The sequence below is a fragment of the Gorilla gorilla genome, chromosome 6 (assembly GCF_029281585.2).
Source record: "Gorilla gorilla gorilla isolate KB3781 chromosome 6, NHGRI_mGorGor1-v2.1_pri, whole genome shotgun sequence".
Classification (NCBI taxonomy): domain Eukaryota; kingdom Metazoa; phylum Chordata; class Mammalia; order Primates; family Hominidae; genus Gorilla; species Gorilla gorilla.
Window position 1 is genome coordinate 88193740 of NC_073230.2, and position 26583 is coordinate 88220322.

The window sequence follows — 26583 nt, forward strand, 5'->3', positions numbered from 1 at the left end:
AGTAGAAAATAGAGCCCAAACCTGGGAGGTAAACAGAAGGAAGAGAGGAGGGGGGCTGGCTTCAGGCTGAAGGGAGATGGGTGGGAAGCTTTCGGGGGTCAGGAGGAACAGGCTGCCTCAGGATGGGGACAAGTCTAGTGGGCAGGGGATCCCAGTGGGGTAGCCAAGAGCATCTGTGCATAGAGTTGTTCCAGAAGGTAGGGCCAGAACTTCCCAGTCCAAACAACCAGGTGTGCTCTTGGGAGCAGGGAGTGGACAACAATGTGAAGGGTTCAGGCAGCATCAGCTCTGCTGCACCTGAGACCTGGAGCTGCTTGTGCTGCCTGCCCCTGCCTGGGCTCCTGCCCTCCTGCACCCACCAAGCCGGGCACCCACCCACCCCATCCCTGCCCCGTCCCTCCCAGCCCCCAAGGCTTCCACACCAGGCCTCGCTGCAGCCTTTTATTCTATCCATCAAATCTCTTGTCCATGATAGTCAGGTTGGGGGCCCCTCCTGGGCAGCCCCCTGAACATTTTACAAAACAATTCCCTGTCTTACCCTGGTTAGCAGTCCCCACCCCCTAGCAACCCCTTCCCACACGCATGCGTACAATGGTCATTGCTCCTTAGTCCCTGGCCTGGGGCCGGACTCCCTCCAGGGACTAGGCTAGCATGAGGGGGATTAGGTCTCAGGGGCTGGGGGCCCTACACCACCCCCGCCTCCTTCAGCCCTCTGCAGCATGTCCAGGGCCTCCCAGAAGAAGTCCTTCTGTGCGGCCATCAGGGGCATCCACCCTACGATCTCCTTCATCTTCTCCATGCGGTCCTGCAACGTTTGGCAACTGTAGATCTGGCTGAGGTACTCCTCGCAGGCCTGGGCCATCCCCCCGGGGTCCTGGGGTGCTCTGGCCCCCAGGCTGGGCTCGGGAGTCCCCACCACCCTGTTGGCCGGCAGGTCGCGATAGGGGGCGTGCTGCTCGATGTCGTGGCTGGACAGGATGTATAGGCACTCCCTGGTGGCACAGAGGGCACAGGCACACAGAGGGACCTTGGAGGAGGAGAGAAAGGGGGCATGGCTGAATGGTGCTTTCCTTGCAGGGTTTCCCAGGGTGCCCGGGCTAATCTGCCTATTGCATTCTTCCCTCTCACACCAGCCCTGAGCCAGCTAAGTCCCAGGGGTGTGTGAGGTTGGGCAAGGCCAGCACAGTCTGCTAAGGGAGAAAGCAGAGAGCGTGGTGTGCAGCAGAGGAGGGAGGTGGGGTGGTGCTAGGGAAATGGGACCCCCTGGGTCCCTGCAGGAGCCCCAGCTACAGCCTGTGGGCTTCCTGGTTCATGGCTCTCATCCTCCCTGGGTGCCCACTCCCCTGACCCCGCTCTGACCTTGACTTGGAGCTTGACGAAGGAGGCACTCCCCTTGGGCCAGCCTGGGAGGCGGCCCCCAGCCCCACAGCCGCAGCCCAGCAGCTCCTTGCTGAACTCTGAGCTCTGGCTCAGCACCAGGGAGTGGTTGAGGCCGCACCACAGGGTGATGGGCCGCTGCAGGTAATGAACCTGGGAACACATGGCCAGGGTCCCTGAGCAGGGAGCACCAAGGGACTGGGGGGCTGGGGTGGGAAAAGGTTGACTGGAAGGCTCGGGGCAGAATGTGAACTGGGGAGGAGGAAATGGGAGCCAGCACTGTCCCACGCCCCAGGTCTGCCCTGCTGAACCCTGCAGCCCCCATACTCTAACTGGTCACATAGGGTCTTGCACTTCTGTTGGTACCTCATCTATGCCCCCAGAAAATCAGCTCCTTGCCTGAGCCCAGGGCCTGCTGTGGTATACCCCTCATTCTCAGCCCACCCGTCTATGCCAGTCCAGCCTCTCATCCTGCCTGCCAACCTCGGGGAGACTTGCTTCTTGTGCAATTCCAGGTTAGACCCCAACACCACCCTGAGGAAGGACTTTCCTTCCACTATCCGTCCCTTCCTGCTCTAGTATTATCTTTTCTTTCTTTCTTTCTTTCTTTTTTTTTTTTTTTGAGACAGAGTCGGTAGGCTGGAGTGCAGCAGTGCGATCTCGGCTCACTGCAACCTCTGCCTTCCTGGGTTCAAGTGATTCTCCCACCTCAGCCTCCCAAGTAGCTAGGACTACAGGTCCTTGCCACCACACCCATCTAATTTTTGTATTTTTAGTAGAGAAGGGGTTTTGCCATATTGACCAGGCTGGTCTCGAACTCCTGACCTCAGGTGATCTGCCTGCCTCGGCCTCCCAAAGTGCTGGGATTACAGGCGTGAGCCACTGAGCCCAGCCTCCACTCTAGCATTTTTATTTTCTCTTTTCTTTTTTTAGAGATGGGGTCTCATTCTGTTGCCCAGGCTGAAATGCAGTGGTGCAATCATAGCTCACTGCAGCCTTGACCTCCTGGGCTCAAGCCATTCTTCTGCCTCAGCCTCCTGAGTAGTTGGGACTACAGGCGTGTGCCACCACACCCGGCATGTGCCTATAATTTTTAAATTTTAAATTTTTAAGTTTTCTATAGAGATAGTGTCTCACTATGTTGCTCATGGTGATCTCGAACTCCGGGCCTCCCACCTCAGCCTCTAGCATTTTTTTTTTTTTTTTTTTTTGTAGAGATGGAGTCTCGCTCTGTTGCCCAAGCTGAAGTGCAGTGGCACGATTTCAGTTTACTGCAACCTCCGCCTCTCCAGTTCAAGCAATTCTCCTTCCTCAGCCTCCCGAGTAGCTGGGACTATGGGTGCACACCACCACACCTGGCTAATTTCTTTTGTATTTTAGTAGAGACGGGGTTTCACCATGTTGCCCAGGCTGGTCCCGAACTCCTGGGCTCAGGCAATCCACCTGCCTTGGCTTCCCAAAGTGCTAGGATTACAGGTGTGAGCTAGTTGAAATGCTTAGCCTAGCATTTTCAACTTATCACATAATTCTTTTCCAAAATGGCCACCCTGTTTTTGAAAAAAAAGCTTCTACTTGCTTCCTGCCACTTCCTGCCTCTCTCTCTTAAGCAGCAGAGTTGGTTACATGACCAATCTGAGGCTGACCACATTACTGTTCCTTCCCACAGCCAGTCTTTCCAGCACCTCCCTGGGATCTCGCTTTTCTCTCTATTACATTACTGACATGCTCTCTCTAGAGGCACTTGGCCTCTCAGTGGCTAAATCCCAGGGCATCTTCTGCCCCCTCATTCTCCTGAGCCTGTTAGCGCTTTAATTCTGAAGACACTGATAAGTAATTTATGGTCATTCTAGAAAAATTATGAAACATTGGCAAGCAAAAAATTAATTTTAAAATCATTGGAAATCCCACCATCTACTATTAACATCTTGCTAGATATTCTTCACTGTTGGCTAAACAAACAAATCCACATAAATTGTATATTTTTTATTTTTTAGAGATAGGGTCTCAGTGTCACCCAGGCTGGTGTGCAGTGGTGATCACAGCTCACTGCAGCCTTCAACTCCTGGCCTCAAGCAATCCTCCTGTCTCAGCCTCCTGAGTAGTTGGGATTACAGATGTCAGCCACCATGATGGGCAAGTTGTGTATTTTTAAACAAAAAATGGGATGGGGCCAGGTGTGGTGGCTCACACCTGTAATCCCAGCACTTTGGGAGGCCAAGGTGTGCAGATCACCTGAGGTCAGGAGTTTGAGACCAGCCTGGCCAACATGGTAAAACTCCATCTCTACTAAAAATACAAAAATTAGCCAGGCATGGTGGTGGGTGCTGTAATCCCATCTACTTGGCAGGCTGAGGCAGGAGAATCACTTGAACCTGGGAGGCAGAGGTTGCAGTGAGCCGAGATCGCGCCATTGCACTCCACCCTGGGAGACAGAGCAAGACTCTATCTTGAAAATAAAATAAAAATAAAAATAAAAATAAATGGTACTATGTAAACCATTTCATAAAAGTCTTTTTCACCTAAAAATATGGCATGACTATCTTTTCCATGTCAGTAGTAAATGTATCTTACATTGTCACACCATCAATTAACCCTGCCACCCACCCCATTTGGAACTTCCTTCTCATGTGGCTTCTGGGACAGTGTTAGAGGGGTGCACGGCCTGTCTTAGAGGCACCTCTTCTTCATCCCCTGTCTACCATGGGGCCTACTTCTCAGAGTTGCTTTTCAGTCTCTACTTCTGTCTGTTCAACCATGTTCCCAGGTAGAATCTAATTGCCAGCTAGACGTTTCCAGTTGAGTGTGGTTTTTGTTTTGTTTTGTTTTGAGACAGAGTCTCTCTCCGTTGCCCAGGCTGGAATGTTGCGGCACGATCTCGGCTCACTGCAACCTCTGCCTCCCAGGCTCAAGCAATTCTCGTGCCTCAGACTCCCGAGTAGCTGGGACTAAAAGCACCCACCACCACCCCTGGCTAATTTTTTATTTTTTCTAGAGACAGGGTTTCACCATGTTGTCCAGGCTGATCTCATGCTCCTGGGCTCAAGTGATCCGCCCACCTTGGTCTCCCAAAGTGCTGGGATTACAGGTGTGAGATATCTTTCTTCCAGAGCCACCTCTGTCTTATACCCCTCTCTTCTACATCTAATCAGTTTTGAGGCCCTATTCATTTTCTTCCCAAATAGCTCCTGCATCCATTCCTTCCCATTCTTGTTGCAGCACCAGGCGCTTGTCTCAAGTGCTGTCATCACTCAACAGCCTCCTGGCGGGCTCCCCTCTTTGGCCTCCTCTGCACAAGGCTCCTGACACGTTCTCAGTCACCTCTTGGGGGTTGCCTTCTCCTATTCCAGAACCTGCAGTGACTCTTCCCCAAATCTACACCTCTCTAAACTTGTGCCCACCTGTACCACCTCATACCTCAGTGATTCCCAAGATGCCTTCTGTGCTTTAGTGAGACCCGTCTTGTCACTGTCCCAGGTATGTGCAAGTTTCGTGCCTATCCCCCTCCTCATCACACAGAATGCCTTCTCTGTCCCTACCTAAGTCTTATGTAACCCACGATGCCCTGCTCACATCTTTTTTCTTTTTCTTTGAGACAGAGTCTCGCTCTGTTGCCCAGGCTGGAGTAGGGTGGCACGATCTCAGCTCACTGCAACCTCAGCCTCCCAGGTTCAAGAGAATCTCCTGCCTCAACCTCCTGAGTAGCTGGGATTGCAGGCATGTGCCACCACAGCCAGCTAATTTTTTATATTTTTGGTAGAGACGGGGTTTCACCATGTTGCCCAGGCTGGTCTAGAACTCCTGACCTCAAGTGATCTGTCCACCTCGGCCTCCCAAAGTTTCGGGATTACAGGCGTGAGCCTCTGCACCCGGCCCCTGCTCACATCTTACCTCTTCTAGAAGTCTCTAGCCTGCCCAGGTCACCCACCCTACCCCTTCACTAAATTCCTATTGCATTTACAGTGTGCACTGCACAGAATGGACCTCGTAGTGCCAACCCTGGGTAAGACATGGGGCAGTACCACTGGCATTACATATTGAGTGGCTTAACTTCCCAAAGGAACAGAAACTGGATTCTGTGGAATCTGGAGAAGTGGACAGATCTGGGGGTTAGGGAATTGGAGGAAAGGGGTTGGGATGAGAGTTGCTGGGAAATAGTCTCACCTGTGTGGGTTCCCCTCGGTCCATTTTGTCCCCTGTTCCTAGCTGCCCGTATCTGTTATTTCCTTGCATGAAGATTCGGCCAAATTCATCCACCAGGCCAAGGTGGTTGTAGCCAAGAGCACAGAATAGGATCTAGCGTGCAAGATAGAAAGGGGATAGGGATTCCATTCCCTCCAGAGGAACTCTGAGTTCCAGAGTCTCCCAGCCACTAACCTGCCATCCCCAGCTGATCTCTTTCTATATATATATTTTAGAGATGGGGTCTCACTATGTTGCCCAGGCTGGTCTAGAGCTCCTGGGCTCAAGCGATACTCCCTCCTCAGCCTCCCTCCGCACCGAGCCCCCAGCTGATCTCTTTTGGCATACCTCTCCCTGGGGATCCCCTGCCCCTCTGGATCAATAATCTGATTCCTATAATACTTCAGACCTTCCAATCCCTACAGCCCCACCCCTCTGGTTTGCCCCGTCCCTCCAGGAGCCTACCTTGGCAGGCAGTGAGAGAGCAAGCGGCATCTGCTGGTCCAGGGGGTCAAAGGCTTGAAGGGTCCCAAAGAGATCGCGATACACCCCTGGGGTATGCACCTCAAAATACACTCCCCCCTGGTCTGGGGGGTCAGGAGCCCTCAGCTCAGCAGCTTTGGGCACCCATTTCCTAGGGATAAGGCCCCACCTGGGATGAAAGCTACAAGATCCAAGGAGTCTCATACCCACTAGGAATGCATCAACTATGATGCCTGGGAACTGAAAACACATCTTTTGAGACTGAGTCTCCCTCGGTTGCCCAGGCTGGAGCGAAGTGGCACAATCTCAGTTCACTGCAACCTCTACCTCCTGGTTCAAGTGATTCTCCTGTCTCGGCCTCTGGTGTAGCTGGGATTACAGGCGCCTGCCATCACACCCAGCTAATTTTTGTATTTTAGTAGAGATGGGGTTTCGCCATGTTGGCCAGGCTGGTCTTGAACTCCTGACCTCAGGTGATTCACCTGCCTCAGTTTCCCAAAGTGATGGGATTACAGGCATGAGTCACCATGCCGGCCCTAAACACATCTTTTCACTAGGATGCCCTCAGGGGTTCACCATGCAGCTGGAGTAAGGGTGAAGGGTGTCGATGTTTGGAGGGTCTAACCAAGGCTGCGGGCTTGAGCCGGGGGGAGGTGGTCCATACCTGTGACGTAGAGGGTGCTGCTCTGGTTGGAAGTCATGCAGGCCACGCGCAGGTGAGGCAGGTAGTGGGACACCTTCCTCAGGGCCAGCTGAACCGTGTAGGAGCGTGGCTGGTCAAGCTGGGTCTCATTCACTACCAAAGAGTAGATCTTTCCTTCCTCTGGGGGTAGGGGAAGCAGACAATTAGTTGGGGAGGGGATTCTCCAATATCCACATAAACATCCCAAGAGACTCCCTAGGCCATATGGGTGACACATTTACTGCCCTAGAGTGGGGCTGAGAAAGAAATAAGGGAAGAGTGACCCCAAGTCCCCCAGACTCCAGTTCCCACCATAAATCAGGGAAGTACTTCAGCATGAGAGATGAGCACAGAGAAAAATCTAGCAGATTTGTTAGAATCCAATTTGAGTGAGAGGTCTGGGGATTGAGGGCCCTGCCTGGCATTCAGAAGTTTAGAGGTGGTCAAGTGTGGTGGCTCACACCTGTAATCCCAGCACTTTGGGAGTCCAAGGCAGGAGGATCACTTGAGGCAGGGAGTTTGAGACCAGCCTGGGCAACATAGCAAGATCCCATCTCTACCTTGCTCCAAAAAAGAAAAAAAATATTTTAAGAAAAAGCCTAAAGGGTCTCAGGCCTGGGGATGTGGTTGACTATAAAGGACATTGGGAAAGTAGGGAGCAGTTTGGAGTATAGTGAGGTGGTTGGCATGGAAGCTGGAGAGATCTGATTTTTTTTTTTTTTTTTTTTTTTTTGGAGATGGAGTCACTCTGTCACCCAGGCTGGAGTGCAGTGGCATAATCTCGGCTCACTGAAACCTCCACCTCCTGGGTTCAAGCGATTCTCCTGCCTCAGGCTCCCAAGTAGCTGGGACTACAGGTCCACGCCACCACGTCCGGCTATTTTTTTTTTTTTTTTTTTTGAGACGGAGTCTCACTCTGTCACCAGGCTGGAGTGCAGTGGCGTGATCTCGGCTCACTGCAACCTCTGCCTCCTGGGTTCAAGGGATTCTCCTGCCTCAGCCTCCCAAGTAGCTGAGACTACAGGCACACGCCACCATGCTTGGCTAATTTTTGTATTTTTTTTTAGTAGAGTCAGGCAGGGTTTCACCATGTTGGTCTCGATCTCTTGACCTCATGATCCACCCGCCTTGGCCTCCCAAAAACTGGGATTACAGGTGTGAGCTGCCGCGCCCGACCTAATTTTTGTATTTTTTAGTAGAGATGGGGTTTCGCCATGTTGGCCAGGCTGGTCTCAAACTCCACATCTCAGGTGATCTGCTCACCTCGGCCTCCCAAAGTGCTGGGGTTACAGGTGTGAGCCACCGCACCCGGACAGGGCCTTTTATTCATATAAAATATTAAGCAGAATCCTAGACTAGGAGACAGAGAAGGGCAGAGCTGTTTAGATGGAGACTAGGATAAGGTGGCATATGGAACCCAGTCTGAGGGGCCTCCCTCCCCCTCCTCTGCAGCAGGGTCTGAGGAATCTGCAGGAAACAGTTTGCAAAAGCCATTGCTTTGGGCCACACCTGTGAGGAGCAGTAGAGCCCGCTGGGTCTCCTGACCAACCAGCACGATCTGCTTGAAGGTCATTGAGTGGTGGAATGTCATCTTGAAGACCCGCTGCCCACTAGACTGCAGATAGACCTCAACACAGTCACAGGCCCGGCTGCTGGTGGTACCCACCACTTCCTGCTGCTCCCGAGTGGCCAAGACATAGAGGTATTTACGGTAAACTGTGTCACACCTTGGGTCCGAGGCAAACTGGGGGAAAAGATGAGGGCGTCTGGGATCTAGAGTTTCAAAATGGGATGGGGCTGGGGCAGCTGGATCCCGGGGTGGGAAGTGAAATGCTTGGGTCCAGAGTTGGGAAATGAGCCCTTGATTTCAAGTTCCTATGTGGGAGGGCAGAAGTCTTAGGAAAGACACCGCAAGACTGATGGGGGCCTGGGTCCTCAAAAGAGAGGTGGCGATATGGTTAGGCTCTGTGCCCCCACCCAAATCTCATCTCGAATTGTAATACCCAGTGGGAGGTGATTGGCTCATGGGGGCAGTTTCCCCCATGTTGTTTTCGTGATAGTGGGTTCTCACGAGGTCTGATGGATTTATAAGGCAGTTTTCCCTGCTCTTGCTTGTGCGCTCTCGCCTGCTGCCATGTAAGACGTGCCTCTTTCCCTTCTGCCATGATTGTAAGTTTCCTGAGGCCTCCCCAGCCATGTGGAACTATGAGTCAATTAAACCTCTTTGCCTTATAAATTACCCGGTCTCAGGTATGTCTTTTTTTTTCGAGACAGAGTCTCACTCTTGTTGCCCAGGCTGGAGTGCAAGGGTGCGATCTCGGCTCACTGCAGCCTCTGCCTCCCAAGTTCAAGCGATTCTCCTGCCTCAGCCTCCCAAGTAGCTGGGATTATAGGCACCCACCACCACACCCAGCTAATTTTTGTATTTTTAGTAGAGACGGGTTTCACCATGTTGGCCAGGCTGGTCTTGAACTCCTGGTCTCAGCTGATCCGCCTGCCTCAGCCTCCCAAAGTGCTAGGATTACAGGTGTAAGCCACTGCACCCGGCCTCTGGTACGTCTTTATAGCAGTGTGAAAATGGACTAATACAGGTGGGCTCTCAGCTGCCAGGGTTCTGCTACTCACATCCTTGGCTCCACGACACAACACAACATAGCGACAGGCCCGCTTCCACTGCATCTGGCCGAGGGTGGAGACCAGGGCATTTTTGAGGAAGAAGAGGGTCCCCACGTAGTCAAGAATGAAGACGTGATCCTTGGTGGGCAAGAAGCGGCGGTAGCCGTGGGCTAGCAAGGGGGCCACGCTCTTGCTGAGACATCGGCGGCGGCCTCCAAATGCCTGGAAATACAGGCCCTTCGTGTCTGGAGGAAGGAAGGAGATGGAAGGTTCAAGGGATGAGATGACACGAGGGAGATGAGTTGGAGCTTGGGTAGATTTCTCAGACACGCTGGTTTGTAGTTCCTCCCCATCCCCAGGACAGGGGAACAAACAGACCCCTTATGAAGGAGATGTGGAAAATAAGCTTAGATTATACTCGACATGTGAACTTTAGTCTCCACCCCACCTCAGCCCAGGGTCAAACATTTGCTTCTTAGTGAGCAGTTCTTTGGTGCAACCTTGTGTCAGTGATGTTGAGGAAAACTCTAAGAATAAAGACACAGAGGCTGGGTGCGGCATCCACCCCCCTCAACCTGAGCCCCTCCTCCCATCCTCACAGCTCAGTGAATTTTTGCACGCCTGTAATCCCAGCACTTTGGGAGCCCAGGAGTTTGAGACCAGCCTGGGCAACGTGGCAAAACCCCATCTCTACTAAAAATACAAAAATTATCCGGGTGTGGTGGCGGGACCCTGTAATCCCAGCTACTCAGGAGGCTGAGGCACGAGAATACTTGAACCCGGGAGGTGGAAGTTGCATTGAGCCAAGATGGCACCACTGTGCTCCAGCCTGGGTGACAGAGCAAGACCCTGTCTCAAAAAAAAAAAAAAAAAAACTCAAAAAAAAAGAAAGAAAAGAAAGGAAAAAAAGAAAGAAAAGAGAAGAGACAGAAACAGGAGTGAAAAGGAATGATCGATGAAGGCCGGTCATCCTCCCTCACCCCTAGCTTTGGATCTGTTTTCTGGGTCCCCCTTCTCTTTTAATCTCCCAGTGAGTGTAAGAAGTACACTCTGGGGGATCCCTGGAGGGGAAGAGGGTTTATGGCATGGTTCTCAGGCTAGGGGTGATTTTGTCCTTCAAGGACATTGGTTGTCACAATTAAGGGGGATGCTGCTGGCCATCTGGTGGGTGGAGGCCAGGGTTGCTGCTTAAACATCCCACCATGCAGAGGACAGCTCCCCACATCAAGGAATTATTTTGCCCAAAATATCAACAGTGAGTTCAGAAGCCTTGGGTTAGAGGAGGGAAAACTCCAGGTTTGGGTAGTGAGGGATGCCTCTAGGGAAAAAGCGGGAAGTGTCTGTGTACAGAGGGAGACTTGGCAGGGAGGCCGCTAACGGGGGCTGTGGGTGGATTCCGAACACTTGGAGGAAGTACTCAAGGGAGAACGTTTGAACTGGACCCGTTTCTTCTGGAGAAAGGGGCCCTGGAAGCACTGTTGGGAGTGTGGGGGTCATCAGGGGACTTTAGAGAGCAGGAAGGCTAAGGCGGGACAGAGGCAAGGAGAACGGGAGGTTTTGGGGAAGGTGTACAGTTCAGAATGGCAGCTCTCTTCCAGGGCCGGACTCCAGAACCCTGATCTTGGAGGCGCGGACTGAGTCTGCGACAGATGCGTCTCCACACGCCTTCCCCATCGCACACTTCGTGGAAGTAGCGGCAGGTCTGGCCAAGGGCAACAAGGTCTCTGACTGGGAGGAATGAGATGATATGCTCCACCTGGGAGGGAGGAGGGAAGAAGCGGGGAGTCATTGGTGGCCCCTCGGTGGTCTGGCCCCCAATCCTATTATTCTCAATCCCCCTCCCCAAGGACTCACCAGCTCTGGGGGGAACAACTGGATGGAAATCGGATTCCCTTTCCCCCTCTTCTCTTCAACCCCAAGCTCCGAGCCACAAGAAGGGCAGCTTCTCTTCACCTACCCAAGAAGGGGTGCATAGGGTCCCATGAGGGTCCCACATCCTTTTTTCCCTTCTCTCCGCCTACCTTGGGGCTCATCTGACTCTAGCTGGGTGCAGTTATGTCCTCCCCCTCTCTCCAGACCCATCCCTAACTTCTCCAAATAACTCCTCCCGATATCCTGCGGCCAATCCCCCTCACCCGGAGCCCCTCCTCCCGTCCACACAGCCTGGTGAATTTTTGCAGCTTCCCTCTCTGGCTTCCCCTGACCATCCTGATTGCCCCCTCCCTGCTCCTGCCCTCCTGTCTCCTAGGCCCTTGGCCCCCCGTTCCTGCTGGCTTTCCCACACCATGTCCCCAGCCTAGGCTTGGGGGACCTCTGAGGCCCCTCTGCCTCCTAGGCCCCTCCCCCATGGAGTCTGGGGCTAACAAACCTCTCTGTGACCTCACTGTTTGGCCACTGTGACCTGTTCCCTTTAATCTTGCCCAGGACCCATCTCTTAGACAGCTCCTGGGTTCTAGCTCAGTTCTAGCCATCACATGGCTCAAGGGATATGCATTTTACTGGAGAAATAAAGTGTGAATTACTGGTAGGTGACATCTTTATTTCAGGGAGCAGGAGAAGGTTTTCCTATTTGAGGCCCTTTTAGCACTAACTCTGTAGAGAAACACTAGTGAATTCCTCACATTTCAGCAGGCCAAGGCCTCTAGGGATTGGTAGCTCAAGAGTATAGACTCAAAAAACTATAAACTCAGTTTGACAGGTGAGATGGAGAGGTGACTGTGCTAATAATCGTTAGCTCACAAATGATTCAGCAAACTCTTTAGACTTGTGAAAAAACACATCCAAAAGGAGACTGCAGCCTGGTGCCGGTGGCTAACGCCTGAAATCCCAGCACTTTTGGGTGGCCATGGTGCAAGGATGGCTTGAGGCCATGGGTTCAAGACCAGCCTGGTCAACATAGACCCTGCGTCTATTAAAAAAAAAAAAAAACTTAAAAATTACCCAGGCGTGGTGATGCACCCCTGTAGTCCCAGCTACACAGGAGGCTGAGGCAGGAGGATTGCTTGAGCCCAGTTTGAGGCAGCAGTGAGCTATGATCGTGCCACTGCACTCCAGCCCGGGCGAGAATGATACCCAGTTTCAAAAAAAACAAACAAGAAAGAAGACTGCTTTTGCTTTCCTGAGGGACAGTAACATCATTGCATGTATAAAGGACAACCTATTAAGGTGGGAGAAAGGGATGGATTTCCTCTGAAAGCTTAGGATTTCTCCCAGGGTCTCTGATATTAGCTTTGTCTTATGTGGGGTGACATTTATCAGGAGAAACAGCAGGGGTCAGGGTTGTGTCTGTCCCGATCAGGCCAGATCTACACCAAGAAATCCAAGGAGTGGCTGGCTCTTGCAGGGGCTCAAAGGAGTCCCATCCTGCCAGACCACCAGCCCTCACCACACAGTGTCACAGATCCGTTCATTGACTGCACCAGACTGACCACCCAAATTCCCTTATGTATGGTGCCTAGCCATAGCTAGGCTGGGATGCCTGAGATGGAATTTTAATACTTCAGCAACTACTCAGGAATATCAACCTCTGAGATGTGAACTAAGGAGAAAGCAACTTCAGTGACTTATTTCTGGGCAACCTACCACATAGGGAGGGGACTGCATTAGGGACTCATGCCACTTAGAAAGGAAGATCTCCAAGTAGACAGAAAGGTATTTTCCATTCTTCTTGCATTTGGGTCCCCTTTATCCACTCCATTTCACCTCAGGAGGCAAACGAGAGGTTGTGAATAGAAAAAGTCCACTGTGGGCCAGGCTTGGTGGCTCACGCTTATAATCCCAGCACTTCGGGAGGCCAAGGTGGGAGCATTGCTTGAGCCCAGGAGTTTGAGATCAGCCTGGGCAACATAGTAGGACCCTGTCTCTACAAAAAATACAATTAGCTGGCATGGTGATGCGTGCTTGTAGTCCCAGTTACTCGGGAGGCTGAGGTGGGAGGTTGAGGCTGCAGTGAGCTGTGATCAAGCCACTGCACTCCAGCCTGGGCAACAGAGCGACTCTGTCTCAAAAGAAAGAAAAAGTCCACTGTGGGCCGGGTGCGGTGGCTCACGCCTGTTATCCCAGTACTTTGGGAGGCAGAGGCAGGATCGCTTGAGGTCAAAAGTTTGAGACCAGCCTGGGCAACATAGCAAAACCCCATCTCTACAAAAATTGAAAATAAATTAGCCAGGTGCAGTGGTGCCGCCCGTGGTCCCAGCTACTTGAGAGGCTGAGGCAGGAGGATCACTTGAGTCCAGGCATTCAAGGCTGCAGTGAGCCATGACTGCACCACTGCACTCCAGCCTGGGCGACAGAATCAGACCTTCTTAAAAAAAAAAAAAAAAAGGCCGGGCGCGGTGGCTCACGCCTGTAATGCCAGCACTTTGGGAGGCCGAGGAGGGCATATTGCCTGAGCTCCTGAGTTTGCGACCAGCCTGGGCAACACGGTGAAACCCCGTCTCTACTAAAATACAAAAAATTAGCCGGGTGTGGTGGCGGGCGCTGTAGTCCCAGCTACTCGGGAGGCTGAGGCAGGAGAATTGCTTGAACCCGGACAGTGGAGGTTGCTGTGAGCCGATATCGCGCCACTGCACTCCAGCCTGGGCGACTGAGCGAGACTCCATCTCAAAAAATAAAAAAATAAAAAAATAAAAAGAGGAAGGGAACGGAAGGGAGAGGGAGGGAGGGAGGAAGAGGAAGGGAGTGAAAACATCCATTGTGAAAACTGAGGGAGCGGGAAAGGGCTGTGCGTGGAGGATCCAGAGACCTGGTTTCTAGAGCAAGCCAGCTGTCAGGAACTTGCTGTTCGCTCTTGCTAACGCATCAACTTCCCTCTGCCTCAGTTTCTGCATTCGTAGCACCAAGGGCGTGTTCTAGGCGGTGAGATCCTTTCTAAGCCTCTAAAACCCCCTGGTCTGGTCCCCTCTCCATTCCTGTCCAGGGGAGCTCCTCGGGTGCAACGCTGCACCTACACCCTCCCTCCTCGAGCTGGGCATCTCCAGGCTCTGGGAAGCCCCCCGCCCGCCCCCAGCCCGGGGGTCCCGAGACCCCTGCCAGAGGCTTCACAGTCGGAGGTCCCCCCGCTGCCCCTTCAGCTGCGACAACCGCCAGTGCACTGGCCTCAAGCAGTCGCCCGAATCCCCTCAAGCCCTGGACGCCGGCTAGCCCCTTAACACGTCCAGCTCGCACTCGCCACTGCAGCGGCGAACTGCGTTCCCGGCCGGCCAGGGGCTCCGCGTTCATTCTTAACCTCAGTCTTAAAGTTCTAGCTCACCCGCCTCCTCCTTAGCAAAGGGACCGCCTTCTCGCCCATGCTATTGGTAGGTAGAGCCGTCCCTCAGAGAAGAGGCAGGTCCAGATTCCCTTCGGAGGCTCTAATTGGCCTTCTTGACAGTCACTCGCCTATATCTGGCTTACGATTGGTCTTTGGGGACGAGGACTAGGCACCCCCTGCTTGCTGTCCCTCGGCCCGTTTTCCTGCTAGTGGAGTGCCGGTGTCCCCTCCTCTTGGTTGGACCTGGTTGGCTCCACCTCCCGATCTGAGCATTGTGATTGGGTGCGGCTGCGCTGGGCGGGACGGCCTGGAGCGTCGGCCGTTGGCGAGCGCTCTATCCTTGTTCCCCTCCCTTCTCTCGTCAGACTCCGGCGCCGGAGCTCCACCCCACTGACGGGTTCTGATTGGCCGCTTCTGACGCGTCTCGGGGCCACGATTGGTCCGTCGGGTCCCGGACACCGCTCCCTCCCCCTTGAGGCAACTACGGCGGCTCCAAGGAGGGGGTGGGGGAAGGAGGGACGGCCCGTCCCGTCAGTCAGGCAGCGGGAGCCGCCGGGAGCGGATGGCGGCGGCCGTAGCGGCTCCACTCGCCGCTGGGGGTGAGGAGGCGGCAGCCACGACCTCCGTGCCCGGGTCTCCAGGTCTGCCGGGGAGACGCAGTGCAGAGCGGGCCCTAGAGGAGGCCGTGGCCACGGGGACCCTGAACCTGTCTAACCGGCGCTTGAAGCACTTCCCCCGGGGCGCGGCCCGTAGCTACGACCTGTCAGACATCACCCAGGCTGGTGAGTGCAGCCGGGCCCCGGGCCCAACCGGGTCCCTCATTTGCATAGCCCCACCCTGGGCCCCGCCCGGCCCGGGAGTCGGGCCCGCCCCTTCACCTGGCGGCCCGGGTTGCTGCCCCTCCTGATTGCCCTAAACCTGCAGCCACCCTCTCCCATCTTTGAGAACCCCCTAGACAATGAACGTGCTTCTCGTTTGCACAGAACGCCCTGCGCCTCCGAGCGTTGGGAGAGATTCCTCCTTTCTCTTTATTTGCATATCTGCGCACCTGTAGGATGGTCCCGCCCCTCACCTGGTTGGCTTATTTACATGATCTCTTAACCTCAGCTCCAATCGGTCTATGAAGCAGTCCCCACGAGCTCTTCTAATAACTGCTTTCTCTCCCTCTTCATCTACACCTCTTAAACCCCGTCCCACCGAGATCTGAGCAGCCCCGGGCACCCCCTTCCCAGTGACTGGCCCCTAAGCCCGAGGTTTCTGCTTTCTGTGCCGCAACCCCGCCCCCTAAGGTCCTGGCCCTCTCCACTGTCCACGCAGCTCTCCAGCCTATGGGAAAGAAGCAAATCTCTACCTCCCCTCACTCTTTTCTCCCTGAGCTCTTCCGCCTATTATCCCCAACCCGCTTATCTGAGATTCCTCCTCCTCCTCCCTAAGCCTGTGAAGTCACTGTGGAGCCTGTGACCTCATAGGGATCTTAGAATTCCCATTTCAGTTTCTGCTTTCCCCCGGGGGAGGGACTTGAGGCCGTTGCTGGAGGGAAGGAAATCTTATCTCCTAGCTGGGAGTGCTGGCCACCTAGAGACTGTCCTTCCACGCCTCCACTCGCAGGATCTGTCCAACCATGCACCCTCCACCCTGGTGTCTGTGGATGGTAGGGGGTGGGGGACTTAACTGTGACAGGTGAGTCAGGCCTCAGCTACTCAGGAGGCAGCCTATGACCTTGGGCCGGCAGCTGGGGGTGGGGATCAGGATCAGGGAGGAGGACTGCATTCCCGAAGCCTCACCCCAGCCCAGGCCTCTTCCTCCTCTCATCTGCACGGTGGGGGACCAGAGCTGGAGGAAAGTGCTTACTTCTCCCTAAGCAGGTGCCTGCTCACCTGGGAACACTCAGGCCAGCACTGGCACACACCCTCTTCCCTCTTCTGGGGAGAACCAGTCGAAACCTCCCCACTGATCTCGCCTGCTCTGCAACACGTGAGATGGGGAATGAGTGAGCTCCAGGAGCCATTCCTGCCCCTTACAGCCCTGTTCCCTCCCACCCCCACCTAACCCCACACTCCAGATTGACCTCAGCAGCTGTGTGACACTCACTGTCTGTTCCCTTCCCCTCCCCCTTGGTTGTTTTTTGACAAAGACCAAATGTTATTCTTTACTTCCTTAGGCTGTCTCTCCCTGTGTGGACTCTTGGGGAAAACTACCCGGAGCTCCCCGGCCCCTCCCAGCTCCCGCCCCCTGCCCCCTCCTCCCCCAGCATTCCGGCTCAGGGTGCAGCCGTGCTCCTGTGAGCTTGTGGGGGGCGGAAATCCCAGCTTCCCAAGAACCCTCCTCTGCCCCACTCTCTACACAGGGCCCAGGTTCTAGGCCAAGTGGGTCCCTCTTGTCCAGAATTCTCTCCTCTGTCCCCTCTCCCCAAGCAGGGACAGAAAGGGGAAGTGACAAAAACATACAGTTGCCCATACCCTGCCCTCCATCTCTCCTCGCCCTCCAAGCAGACGAAAAGCATCAGTGCCTTGCTTCCCGGACTGCCTTGAGCCTTCCCCTCCCGTCTCCCATCTCTTTCTGAGTGTCTTCGCTGCGTATCGCCTATGTCTTGGGTCCCTGATCTCCCTTGGACTAGGCTCCCTGGGGTGATAGTAGGAAGAATCCTGAGGTGGCGGGGAGGGGCCATCTTGCAAAGGAGAAGTGCAGCTCATTCTCTCCCAGACCACATCCTGTGCCCCCAGTGCCCTGCCTCCTGCCTGAGCTCCCTTCCGCTCCTAGCTTTTGTCCCCGCCACCGCCTACCCCATCAGAACTCTGAGAACTCGGTCTCCACCCCCTTCGTCCACATGCACACACACAAACACATTTGCAGAGAAAGCGGGCAGGTGGAGGCAAGGCTGGGAGGGGCAGATGCCTTCCCCCCACCCTCTCCAGAACGGTCATCTCCGAGGCCAGGGCTTCTGTCTGTGCACCAGGGCTGGGCAGAGAGGAAGAGAAAGGGGTCCCGGGGCATCAGGCTGTCATCCACCCTGGTAAACACGGGGCCTACCAGAGCCAGAACCTGACAGATTGTTTCTACTTCATTTCCTGTCACAAGACTCATTTCCTTGGGGGATATACCCGGCTTCTCTCCTCTGCTTGCTTTTGCTGGCCTGCCCTTCCCTGAGAAGGGCCCTTGGAGAAGCTCACCAGGTCTGTGGCCTGGGACTCCCCCTCACGGGCCCTGGGCCCCTACCAGGACAGGCTGGGCCGAGGAAACAGAAAGGCAGGCTTCTCCAGGTCTAAGCCGTTAGTGGCTCCGTGCTACAGGGAGTCCCGAGGCTGCCAGCCTCCGCATAGCAAGGCGGTGCTCCAGATAAGAGGGCGATTGTAGACCCCAGCCCCCCCCCACACTCTCCACCCTCGCCATGCCTGAGATGCTCACACAGTTGCTGATCTCTTGAAGTCTGTGTCAGTAAGAGAGGAAGCAGAGCCGGGCTGCTAGGGCTAGCAGAGGGTAGGAAGGATGCCTGCCCTGGGCCAGAGAAGCCCAGATGGGAGGGACCTGGGAACTCCAGCTCCCATCTCCAACCAGGTCTTCTTGCCCTTCCCTCCCAGCCCTTGGGAATCAGTAACTTTATGGTTCTTTGGACCTGGCTTGCTGGTCCTTGGGGCTGGCGAAAAACTCGTCTGGTGTTGGGGACTTTATCTCTAGAACCAAGATAGAGTGACCTGTGGTTTTTCCCGTGTTGAAAACACACTGGAGTAGGGAAGAAGGGCCCCGAGGAGGGATGGGCACTCCCTGTGGTTTGCCCCAGGGGTTTCCCATCTTCCCTCCGGGAGCCCCCCAGCCCCTCGCCTTACTGTTTTCCCATGAGCACCGACCCCTCCTCTCACCTTCTGTCCTCCGCCTCACCTGGCATCTCTGAACAGGAACCACAGGAGTTAGAGATTCCAGCTGCTCTCCAGGATAGCCCTCCACTGACATTCCCCAACCCCAAAGTCTGAGGCTTCTCTAGCCCAGTGACGCTAAGGCCTTTGCCTTCCCTGTGCCATTCTGGTCACGCCTGGAATGTGCTCCCGTTGGCAGAAGGCTTTGTTATCTCTCCTGGGAGGCCACGTTGATGGCCTTGAATCTTTAGGTGTGGAGGTGAGGGAGCGGGCAGCCGGCTCTGGGGGGACTGAAGGTCCTGTCCAGGGCTGGGCCTTTCCGCAACTCTCCCCGACACCTCCTTTTCCCTAGACCTGTCCCGGAACCGGTTTCCCGAGGTGCCCGAGGCGGCGTGCCAGCTGGTGTCCCTGGAGGGCCTGAGCCTCTACCACAATTGCCTGAGATGCCTGAACCCAGCCTTGGGGAATCTCACAGCCCTCACCTACCTCAACCTCAGGTAGGGAGGCCGAGCCAGGGCCACGTGGGAGCGTGTGCTTCTCAGTCTCAAGTACTACTGAGTGACCCACCCAGTGACCCCGAGAGGATGGCAGTGCTGGGATGCCATGCCTGGGGAGCCAGTCCGCTGCCTTTCTCCCTTCCACAGCCGAAACCAGCTGTCGTTGCTGCCACCCTACATCTGCCAGCTGCCCCTGAGGGTCCTCATCGTCAGCAACAACAAGCTGGGAGCCCTGCCCCCTGACATCGGCACCCTGGGAAGCCTGCGACAGCTTGTGAGGATGGGGACGGGACCAGGAAAGGGACCCCTGAGCCAGGCAGCGGGACCTTCTAGGGGGAGGTTGGGGAGGGCCTGGAGCAAAGACAGAGATGCGAGGGTGGGTTCTGCTGGGCCTGGTCTCATGGCCCCTTCCCACTGCCTTTCTGATACCAGGACGTGAGCAGCAACGAGCTCCAATCCCTGCCCTCGGAACTGTGTGGCCTCTCTTCCCTGCGGGACCTCAATGTCCGGAGGAACCAGCTCAATACGCTGCCTGAAGGTGAGAAGAATGAAGAACTGGAGAGGAGGTGTTTGTGTGTGCGTCCCAGTTGGCTCAGGCTGTGGTAACGAAAACACTGCAGACCGGGTAGCTTATACATGGCAGGCATTCATTTTTCACAGTTCTGGAAGCTGAAGTTCAGGATCTGGGTGCTTCCATGGTCAGCTTCTGGCAGGGTGCTTTTCCTGGCTGCAGACTGCCGGCTCCTCGTGGTACTCTCCGATGGCGGAGAGCAGAGACAGCCCTCTGGGGCCTCTTTGATAAAGGAGCACAAATCTCACTGATGAGGGCTCCACCCTCATGATCTCAATTCCTTCCCTAAGGCCTTGCTTCCTAATCCCATCACTTTGGGGGTTAGGATTTCAGCAGAGGACTTTTTGGGGGACACATTTCAGTCCATAACAGTGTATGTGCTTTGAAGAAGTTACAGGCCAGGAATCTTCAGAGGAGAATTACACCTTCATTGCCCAGGCTTTTGCAGTATATAAAACAAACTGTAAATGATCTGATTTGATCTTGACCTAGCAACCCTCTGATGCTGGCAGGGCGCAGATGAGCAGCTCTGTTAGAAACGTGGACACAGGCACAGAAGGGGAGCTGGTGGGTGCATCAGCTCCAGGTAGACTGGCAAGGTCAGAAGGGGCCTTCAAGGTCACCCAGCAGCCCTGCTCACCCCAGCAGGGGCTCTCAAACACCTGAGTCGGGATGCTCCGCCACTCCTCCCGGAGATGCCAGGGCCAGTGCCAGAGCCCAGGTGGCCCATTTAATATGCTTGTTGTGATGCACTGATAGCCTCTGCCCCAAAGCAGGCATGCCTTTTGTTCAGCAGGCAGCAGCATGTGTGTGTGTCTGTGTGTGTTATGTCTTGTGTGTGTGTCTGTGTGCATGTGTGTGTCTGTGTGTATGTGTGTGTTTGTGTATGTGTATGTGTTGTGTCTGTGCATGTGTCTGTGTGTCTATGTGCATGTGTACGTGTGTCTGTGTCTGTTTGTGTGTTGTTTATGTCTGTGTTATTTATTGTCGTGTGTGTGTGCATGTGTATGTGTGTCTGTGTTTGTGTGTGTGTTGTGTTTATGTCTGTGTTATGTCGTGTGTGTGTCTGTGTGTGCATGTGTATGTGTGTTTGTGTCTGTGTGTGTCTTTGTGTGTGTGTTGTGTGTGTTTATGTCTGTTGTATGTGTTGTGTGTGTTTAGGTCTGTGTTGTGTGTGTTGTATGTGTTGTGTGTGTTTAGGTGTGTGTTGTGTGGGTTGTGTGTATGTGTTGTGTGTGTTTATGTGTGTTGTGCATGTTGTGTCTGTGTGTATGTGTGTTGTTTGCGTGTGTGTGGTTTTCGTGTGTGTGTGTATGTGTGTGTGTTGTGTGTGTATGATTCCTGTTTTGGGATCAGGTAGATGCGGGTGATGTGACTAAGATCTGGGGCCATCTCTTAGGGATTTAATGGCTTCTTGAGGAGAGACAGTCATAGGGAAGTTCCGTCAGGGGGTTCCCCAGACGGGGGCTAGAGGGAGGTGGCACTGGACTCTGCGTGGGGGGCCTGGGGAAGACTTCACCGGAGGCGCAGGCGCAGTGGCAGCCGAACATTGAAGGAGAATTCCCCACCCTTCTGCATCCAGGCAGAGGACCCAGCATGTGCAAAGCATGGGGTTAGGAAGGTGAGCCAGGCATGGCAGGAAGGCCTGTGCCATGCTCAAGTGTGAACTTGGTTTTGAAGAACAAGGAGGGAGTGAGGTGGTCATCCACTTTCCCTGTCTCCCTACTTCCTGACCCTTTCTGCACCTGCCCTCTTCCTTCCCAGTCAAAAGGGGTAGGAAGGGCTCTCTCTGGGCCATAAAAAGAAATCCAAGCAAGATGTCCTGGGGACAGAGGCAAGAGCAATGAGTTCCATCCAATCTGGGATGTCTGGAACGATCCACCGAGGAGGTGGTGACACTTGAGCTGAACCTTGAAAGATGCGTGGACGGGGAAAATGGAGTTCTCCCAGCTGAGCAAACAGCATCTGGGAAGGCTCAGAAGCTGAGGGCCTGGAGGGGTGGGCAGTGAGGTGGGAAACGCGGGTGGAGCCAGGTCGTGGAAGCCTTCCTCATGCTGGGTTAGGGAGCTGTGGTTTTTATTCTGTGCTTAGGGCCGCCATGAATCCAGACTGTGCCTTTTTTTTTTTTTTTTTTTTTTTTTTGAGACGGAGTCTCGCTCTGTCGCCCAGGCTGGAGTGCAGTGGCGCGATCTCGGCTCACTGCAAGCTCCGCCTCCCAGGTTCACGCCATTCTCCTGCCTCAGCCTCCCAAGTAGCTGGGACCACAGGTGTCCGCCACCACACCCGGCTAATTTTTTGTATTTTTAGTAAAGACAGGGTTTCACCGTGTTAGCCAGGGTGGTCTCAATCTCTTGACCTTGTGATCTACCCGCCTCGGCCTCCCAAATTGCTGGGATTACAGGCGTGAGCCACCGCGCCGGTCCCAGACTGTGCCTTTTTAAGATGAGCAAAAGGCACCTTTCCCTGTGGGCAGGCAGCATTTCATGCAGGGTGCAGTGCTGGGCCCGTGCTGGGGAGAGGGGACTCCCGGGCGGCCACAATCTGCTCAACATCAGCAGCCCTGGTTGCATGTCACAGGAGGTGTTTGAACAGGGTTTGTGCCTTGTGCTGATCACTTGAAAATGGAGGGTGGGTTTGAGTGTGGAGTGGGCAGGCGAGGAGATGAGGAGGGACAGACAGGGCTGGGCGGGACCTGACGTCCGGATGGGCCTTCCCAGGGAAGCTGAGCTGATGTCCGGATGGGCCCTCTCAGGGAGGCTCGCTTAGACCGTGGACCAGAATCATGTGGAGAGAGGAGCAGGGAGGTTTTTCCCGGGGAATGACTTGAGCCATCCAGGGGAGAGGCTGTGCTGGGCCCAGGGTGACTGGCCAGCTGGAGCCAAGGGTGAGGGAGTGAGCGCGAGGCCACAGCCCTGAGCATGCTCCTGACTTTTCCCTTGCCCACCTGCTCCAGAGCTGGGGGACCTCCCTCTGGTCCGCCTGGATTTCTCCTGTAACCGCGTCTCCCGAATCCCAGTCTCCTTCTGCCGCCTGAGGCACCTGCAGGTCATTCTGCTGGACAGCAACCCTCTGCAGAGTCCACCTGCCCAGGTGAGGCGGGTGCCTGGGGGGCCATGAGGACAGGGGTGTGGCTAGGCAGGAGTGGGGTTGGTCCCCTTGGATAGCTGAGCAGGATCTGGGGAGCTGCCCTCCCTGCCAACTCCCTGGCGTGTGCTTCCCCGCATACAGGTCTGCCTGAAGGGGAAACTTCACATCTTCAAGTACTTGTCCACAGAGGCCGGGCAGCGTGGGTCGGCCCTGGGGGACCTGGCCCCTTCTCGGCCCCCGAGTTTCAGTCCCTGGTAAGTCCTAGGTGGGGAGGAAGGAAGCCCTGGGATACTGAATGCCCCTTCCCGGCCCCAGGCACCCCCTGCTTTCTGGCAGGAGGATGGGGGGCTGTTGTCCAGCATCAGGCTGACCAGATCCGCCTGGCTGGCCCCAGCCCTGCAGAGGATCTATTTCCGGGACATCGATACGATGGTGGGCTGGACTCAGGCTTCCACAGCGTTGATAGTGGCAGCAAGAGGTGGTCTGGAAATGAGGTAAGGGCGTCCTGTCCATGGGAGATTGAGGGTGTCAGCCCTGGGAGAGCACCTCTGAACTGGGGACCTCCAAATTGCAGGGTGCCAGGCAGAGGCTGGAGCTGTCCTCTTCATTCCCTCTGCCCAGCATCCCAGGGAAGGGCTGGCTCAGCAGAGACCCTGAGCTTAGTCCCACACAGGACCCCCCAGGTCCTGAGCCCCCATGTACAGAGAGGCCATCTCCCATCTCTGCCTCTGCCTTTACAGTCAACAGATGAATTTTCAGAGCTGTCATTCCGGATCTCAGAGCTGGCCCGGGAGCCCCGGGGGCCCAGAGAACACAAGGAGGATGGCTCAGGTGAGTAGCAGGGCTGGCCAGGAGCTGGGCTGGACCAGGGCCTGGGTCCCTGCTCACTTGCTGACATGCTGGCCTCCCCAGCGGACGGAGACTCTGAGCAGATTGACTTCATCGACAGCCACGTCCCCGGGGAGGATGAAGAGCGAGGCACTGTGGAGGTGAGAGCCCAGCTATGCCTCTCCCAAGGGAGGGGAGCTGGAGGAGGGGACAGGGCAGGCGTGGGCACAGGCCTGCCCTCAGCTGCTCTGCTGTTCTCTCCTTAGGAGCAGCGACCACCCGAATTAAGCCCTGGGGCAGGGGACAGGGAGAGGGCACCAAGCAGCAGGTACCCCAAGCCCCCAAACTGATGCCACTGCCCGATCCTCCCACCCCCCAACCGCCTCCTTCCCTGACCCCGGGGTCTGCCCCTCTTGCCCTGTCTTGGTCCCTCAGGCGGGAGGAGCCGGCAGGGGAGGAGCGGCGGCGCCCAGACACCTTGCAGCTGTGGCAGGAGCGGGAACGGCGGCAGCAGCAGCAGAGTGGGGCGTGGGGAGCCCCGAGGAAGGATAGGTGGGACCCAGGGCCGCCCGGGGCTGTTGCTGGACACTGAGCCCTGGAAATGGGGCCACCGAGCCCCGCTGAGCCGTTCTGCCTCGGGGCTAGCTGACCCCACCTCTCCTTGTTCCAGCCTCTTGAAGCCAGGGCTCAGGGCTGTTGTGGGAGGGGCCGCCGCCGTGTCCACTCAAGCCATGCACAAGTAGGTTTCCTGCCAGCATCCCCTCCCCACTCCTCTTCCTATGACCATCCCTCTAATTCCCTTGTGTCTCTCTTCAGCGGCCCGCCTAAGTCCAGTGCCTCCCAAGCAGGGGCTGCAGCGGGGCAGGGAGCCCCCGCCCCTGCCCCCGCCTCCCAAGAGCCCCTTCCCATAGCTGGACCAGGTGGGACAGGGATTTTGGGAGGAGGATGGGGCCTGTGTTGGTGAGGGCTGGTTGGGAGAGAGGGGATGCCTGTCTCACCTGCCCCTGTCGCTGTGTCCCTGGTTCCGGCCCCAGCGACAGCACCTGCTCCACGGCCACTTGGCTCCATTCAGAGACCAAACAGCTTCCTCTTCCGTTCCTCCTCTCAGAGTGGCTCAGGTGGGTGTCCTGCCCTCCACAGTGCTGACCCAGTGCTTGCCAGCACCAACTGCTACATCACCCTTCTGCCCTGGGAGCCCTCTGGGTCTGTTGTACCTTTGCGTTGAAAATCCCACAAGCAAGCCGGGTGTGGTGGCTCACACCTGTAATCGCAGCACTTTAGGAGGCCCAGGTGGGAGGATTGCTTGAGCCCAGGAATTCAAGACCAGCCTGGGCAACATAGCGAGACCCCATCTCCATGAAATAAAAAAAAATCCCACAAGCAGAGAGGCAGGAGGTGTAGGTGCCAGGCCACTGGGACCCAGCTACAGAGTCAGTGGTGAGCAGTGGAGGCACCCCCATGCCCCCCTTTTCCTCCTAGGCCCTTCCTCACCAGACTCTGTCCTGAGACCTCGGCGGTACCCCCAGGTTCCAGATGAGAAGGACTTAATGACTCAGCTGCGCCAGGTGAGCAGAGGCGGGAGCTGCGTGGGCAGGGGCCTGGGCTGGGCACCTCCTTGTGTTGCTGTCCTTGGGACCAGCCTCCCTCCACATCCTTTGTGCCCACTCTGGCACCTCCCCTGAGGACAGGAAGGGACAGGCACAAGTTCCCTGCTAGCCCTGAGCCCCCCATTCTCCCTGCCTCCCAGACGCCTCTCCTTCCCTGACCCCTGCTCTATGTGGTCTACACTGCCAGGTCCTTGAGTCCCGGCTGCAGCGGCCCCTGCCTGAGGACCTGGCCGAGGCTCTGGCCAGTGGGGTCATCCTGTGCCAGCTGGCCAACCAGCTACGGCCGCGCTCCGTGCCCTTCATCCATGTGCCCTCCCCTGCTGTGGTCAGTTGGGGCCGGGGAAGAGGTGGGGGATGGGCCGGGGCGCCTGTGGCCTCTCCCTTACCACATTTTCTTCTTTCACCCACCCCAGCCAAAACTCAGTGCCCTCAAGGCTCGGAAGAATGTGGAGAGTTTTCTAGAAGCCTGTCGAAAAATGGGGGTGCCTGAGGTATGGGGGCTGCTTTCTAAAGAGTGGTGGCATGCCGGGCTCAGCCGAGCATGTGGCATGGATGGTGGGCTTCCATTTGCAGTGGGTGTCTGCTCTCAGATGAAGGCACAGGCTGCCCCTGCCCTGCCCAGCATGCCCCCTGCCCTGCATGCCCCCTGCCCTGCATGTCACCTGTCCTACACATCCCCTGCCCTGCAGGCCCCATCTTGTCCTGCATGTCACCTGTCCTGCACATGCCCTGCCCTGCATTCCTCCTGCACTGCACTCCCCCTGCCCAGCACGTCGGCATGTGGGCGTGGTTCTGGCCCCAGCACGTGAGGGCAGGGGTGGGAGGGACTGTCCTGCTGCTGCTGCTGATGTCTGTCCCTTGTCCTTGTCCACCTGCTCTCCTCTCCCCCAGGCTGACCTGTGCTCGCCCTCGGATCTCCTCCAGGGCACTGCCCGGGGGCTGCGGACCGCGCTGGAGGCCGTGAAGCGGGTGGGGGGCAAGGCCCTACCGCCCCTCTGGCCCCCCTCTGGTCTGGGCGGCTTCATCGTCTTCTACGTGGTCCTCATGCTGCTGCTCTATGTCACCTACACTCGGCTCCTGGGTTCCTAGGCCCCAAAATCGGCCCTCCCTCGCCCCTTTCCCTTCCCCTCTATTTATAAGGTCCCTGCTCCACCCGACCCCACCTGCGGTGCCTTCAGCCCCAACCAAAGACACTAGTGCACCCCCTTCATAGACGCTGACCTCAGAGGCCCCACTCTGGTGCCCCCAGACCCTGGGCCCCCAGCCTCTGGCCTCCCTCCAGTAGCCCCACGAGTCCCCACCTCTCAGTGCTGACGGTGCCTTCATGTCCCCGCCGGCCCTGCCCCTGCCCCTGCCCTCTGTACCCCGTGAGGGGTGGCAGGAGCTGGAGTCTCCCCCTTCCTCCTGTTCCCTCCCCTTCCCCCCCCAACAGCTGCTATGGGGGGGCTAAATTATCTCTATTTTGTAGAGAGGATCTATATTTGTAGGGGTTCGGGGCCCAGGCCGGGTCCCTATCTCTGTGTATAAACTGTACAGACCGTGGCCGCCCTGCCT

At 56.0% G+C, this 26583-nt stretch overlaps 2 protein-coding genes and 1 long non-coding RNA gene across 9 annotated transcripts; 2 read left to right on the forward strand and 1 right to left on the reverse strand.

Annotated features, from left to right (window-relative positions):
* Positions 1-427: 427 nt before the first annotated feature.
* Positions 428-14962, reverse strand: FBXO24 (F-box protein 24). Of its 5 annotated transcripts, XM_055393009.2 has the most exons (11): positions 14082-14272; positions 12920-13039; positions 11192-11290; positions 10910-11093; positions 9347-9582; positions 8231-8465; positions 6704-6862; positions 6022-6143; positions 5539-5670; positions 1360-1530; positions 428-1027 (listed from the first exon to the last, which is right to left on the reverse strand). In XM_055393009.2, the coding sequence occupies exons 2-11, from the start codon at positions 12938-12940 to the stop codon at positions 662-664; spliced, it is 1725 nt and encodes a 574-aa protein (XP_055248984.1). In that variant the 5' UTR covers positions 12941-13039; positions 14082-14272; the 3' UTR covers positions 428-661. The 5 variants fall into 5 exon arrangements, with proteins under 5 accessions (XP_055248984.1, XP_004045957.3, XP_055248985.1 ...); XM_004045909.4 differs by lacking the exons at positions 12920-13039; positions 14082-14272 and adding an exon at positions 14589-14962; XM_055393010.1 differs by lacking the exons at positions 11192-11290; positions 12920-13039; positions 14082-14272 and adding an exon at positions 14589-14959.
* On the forward strand, positions 8308-11864 carry LOC109027754 (uncharacterized). 2 transcript variants are annotated; one of them, XR_008681464.1, is made up of 3 exons: positions 8308-8423; positions 10936-11057; positions 11185-11864. It is a non-coding gene; the product is annotated as an uncharacterized lncRNA (long non-coding RNA). The 2 variants fall into 2 exon arrangements; XR_010134701.1 differs by having other exon boundaries at positions 10936-11864.
* Positions 14959-26571, forward strand: LRCH4 (leucine rich repeats and calponin homology domain containing 4). Of its 2 annotated transcripts, XM_019030917.4 has the most exons (18): positions 14959-15370; positions 18792-18936; positions 19084-19210; positions 19369-19474; positions 22461-22597; positions 22736-22848; positions 22989-23088; positions 23335-23425; positions 23507-23583; positions 23689-23750; positions 23858-23974; positions 24093-24161; positions 24239-24342; positions 24457-24540; positions 24902-24987; positions 25217-25354; positions 25443-25520; positions 25921-26571. In XM_019030917.4, the coding sequence occupies exons 1-18, from the start codon at positions 15151-15153 to the stop codon at positions 26116-26118; spliced, it is 2052 nt and encodes a 683-aa protein (XP_018886462.2). In that variant the 5' UTR covers positions 14959-15150; the 3' UTR covers positions 26119-26571. The 2 variants fall into 2 exon arrangements, with proteins under 2 accessions (XP_018886462.2, XP_055248983.1); XM_055393008.2 differs by lacking the exon at positions 24093-24161.
* The last annotated feature ends 12 nt before the right edge of the window (positions 26572-26583 follow it).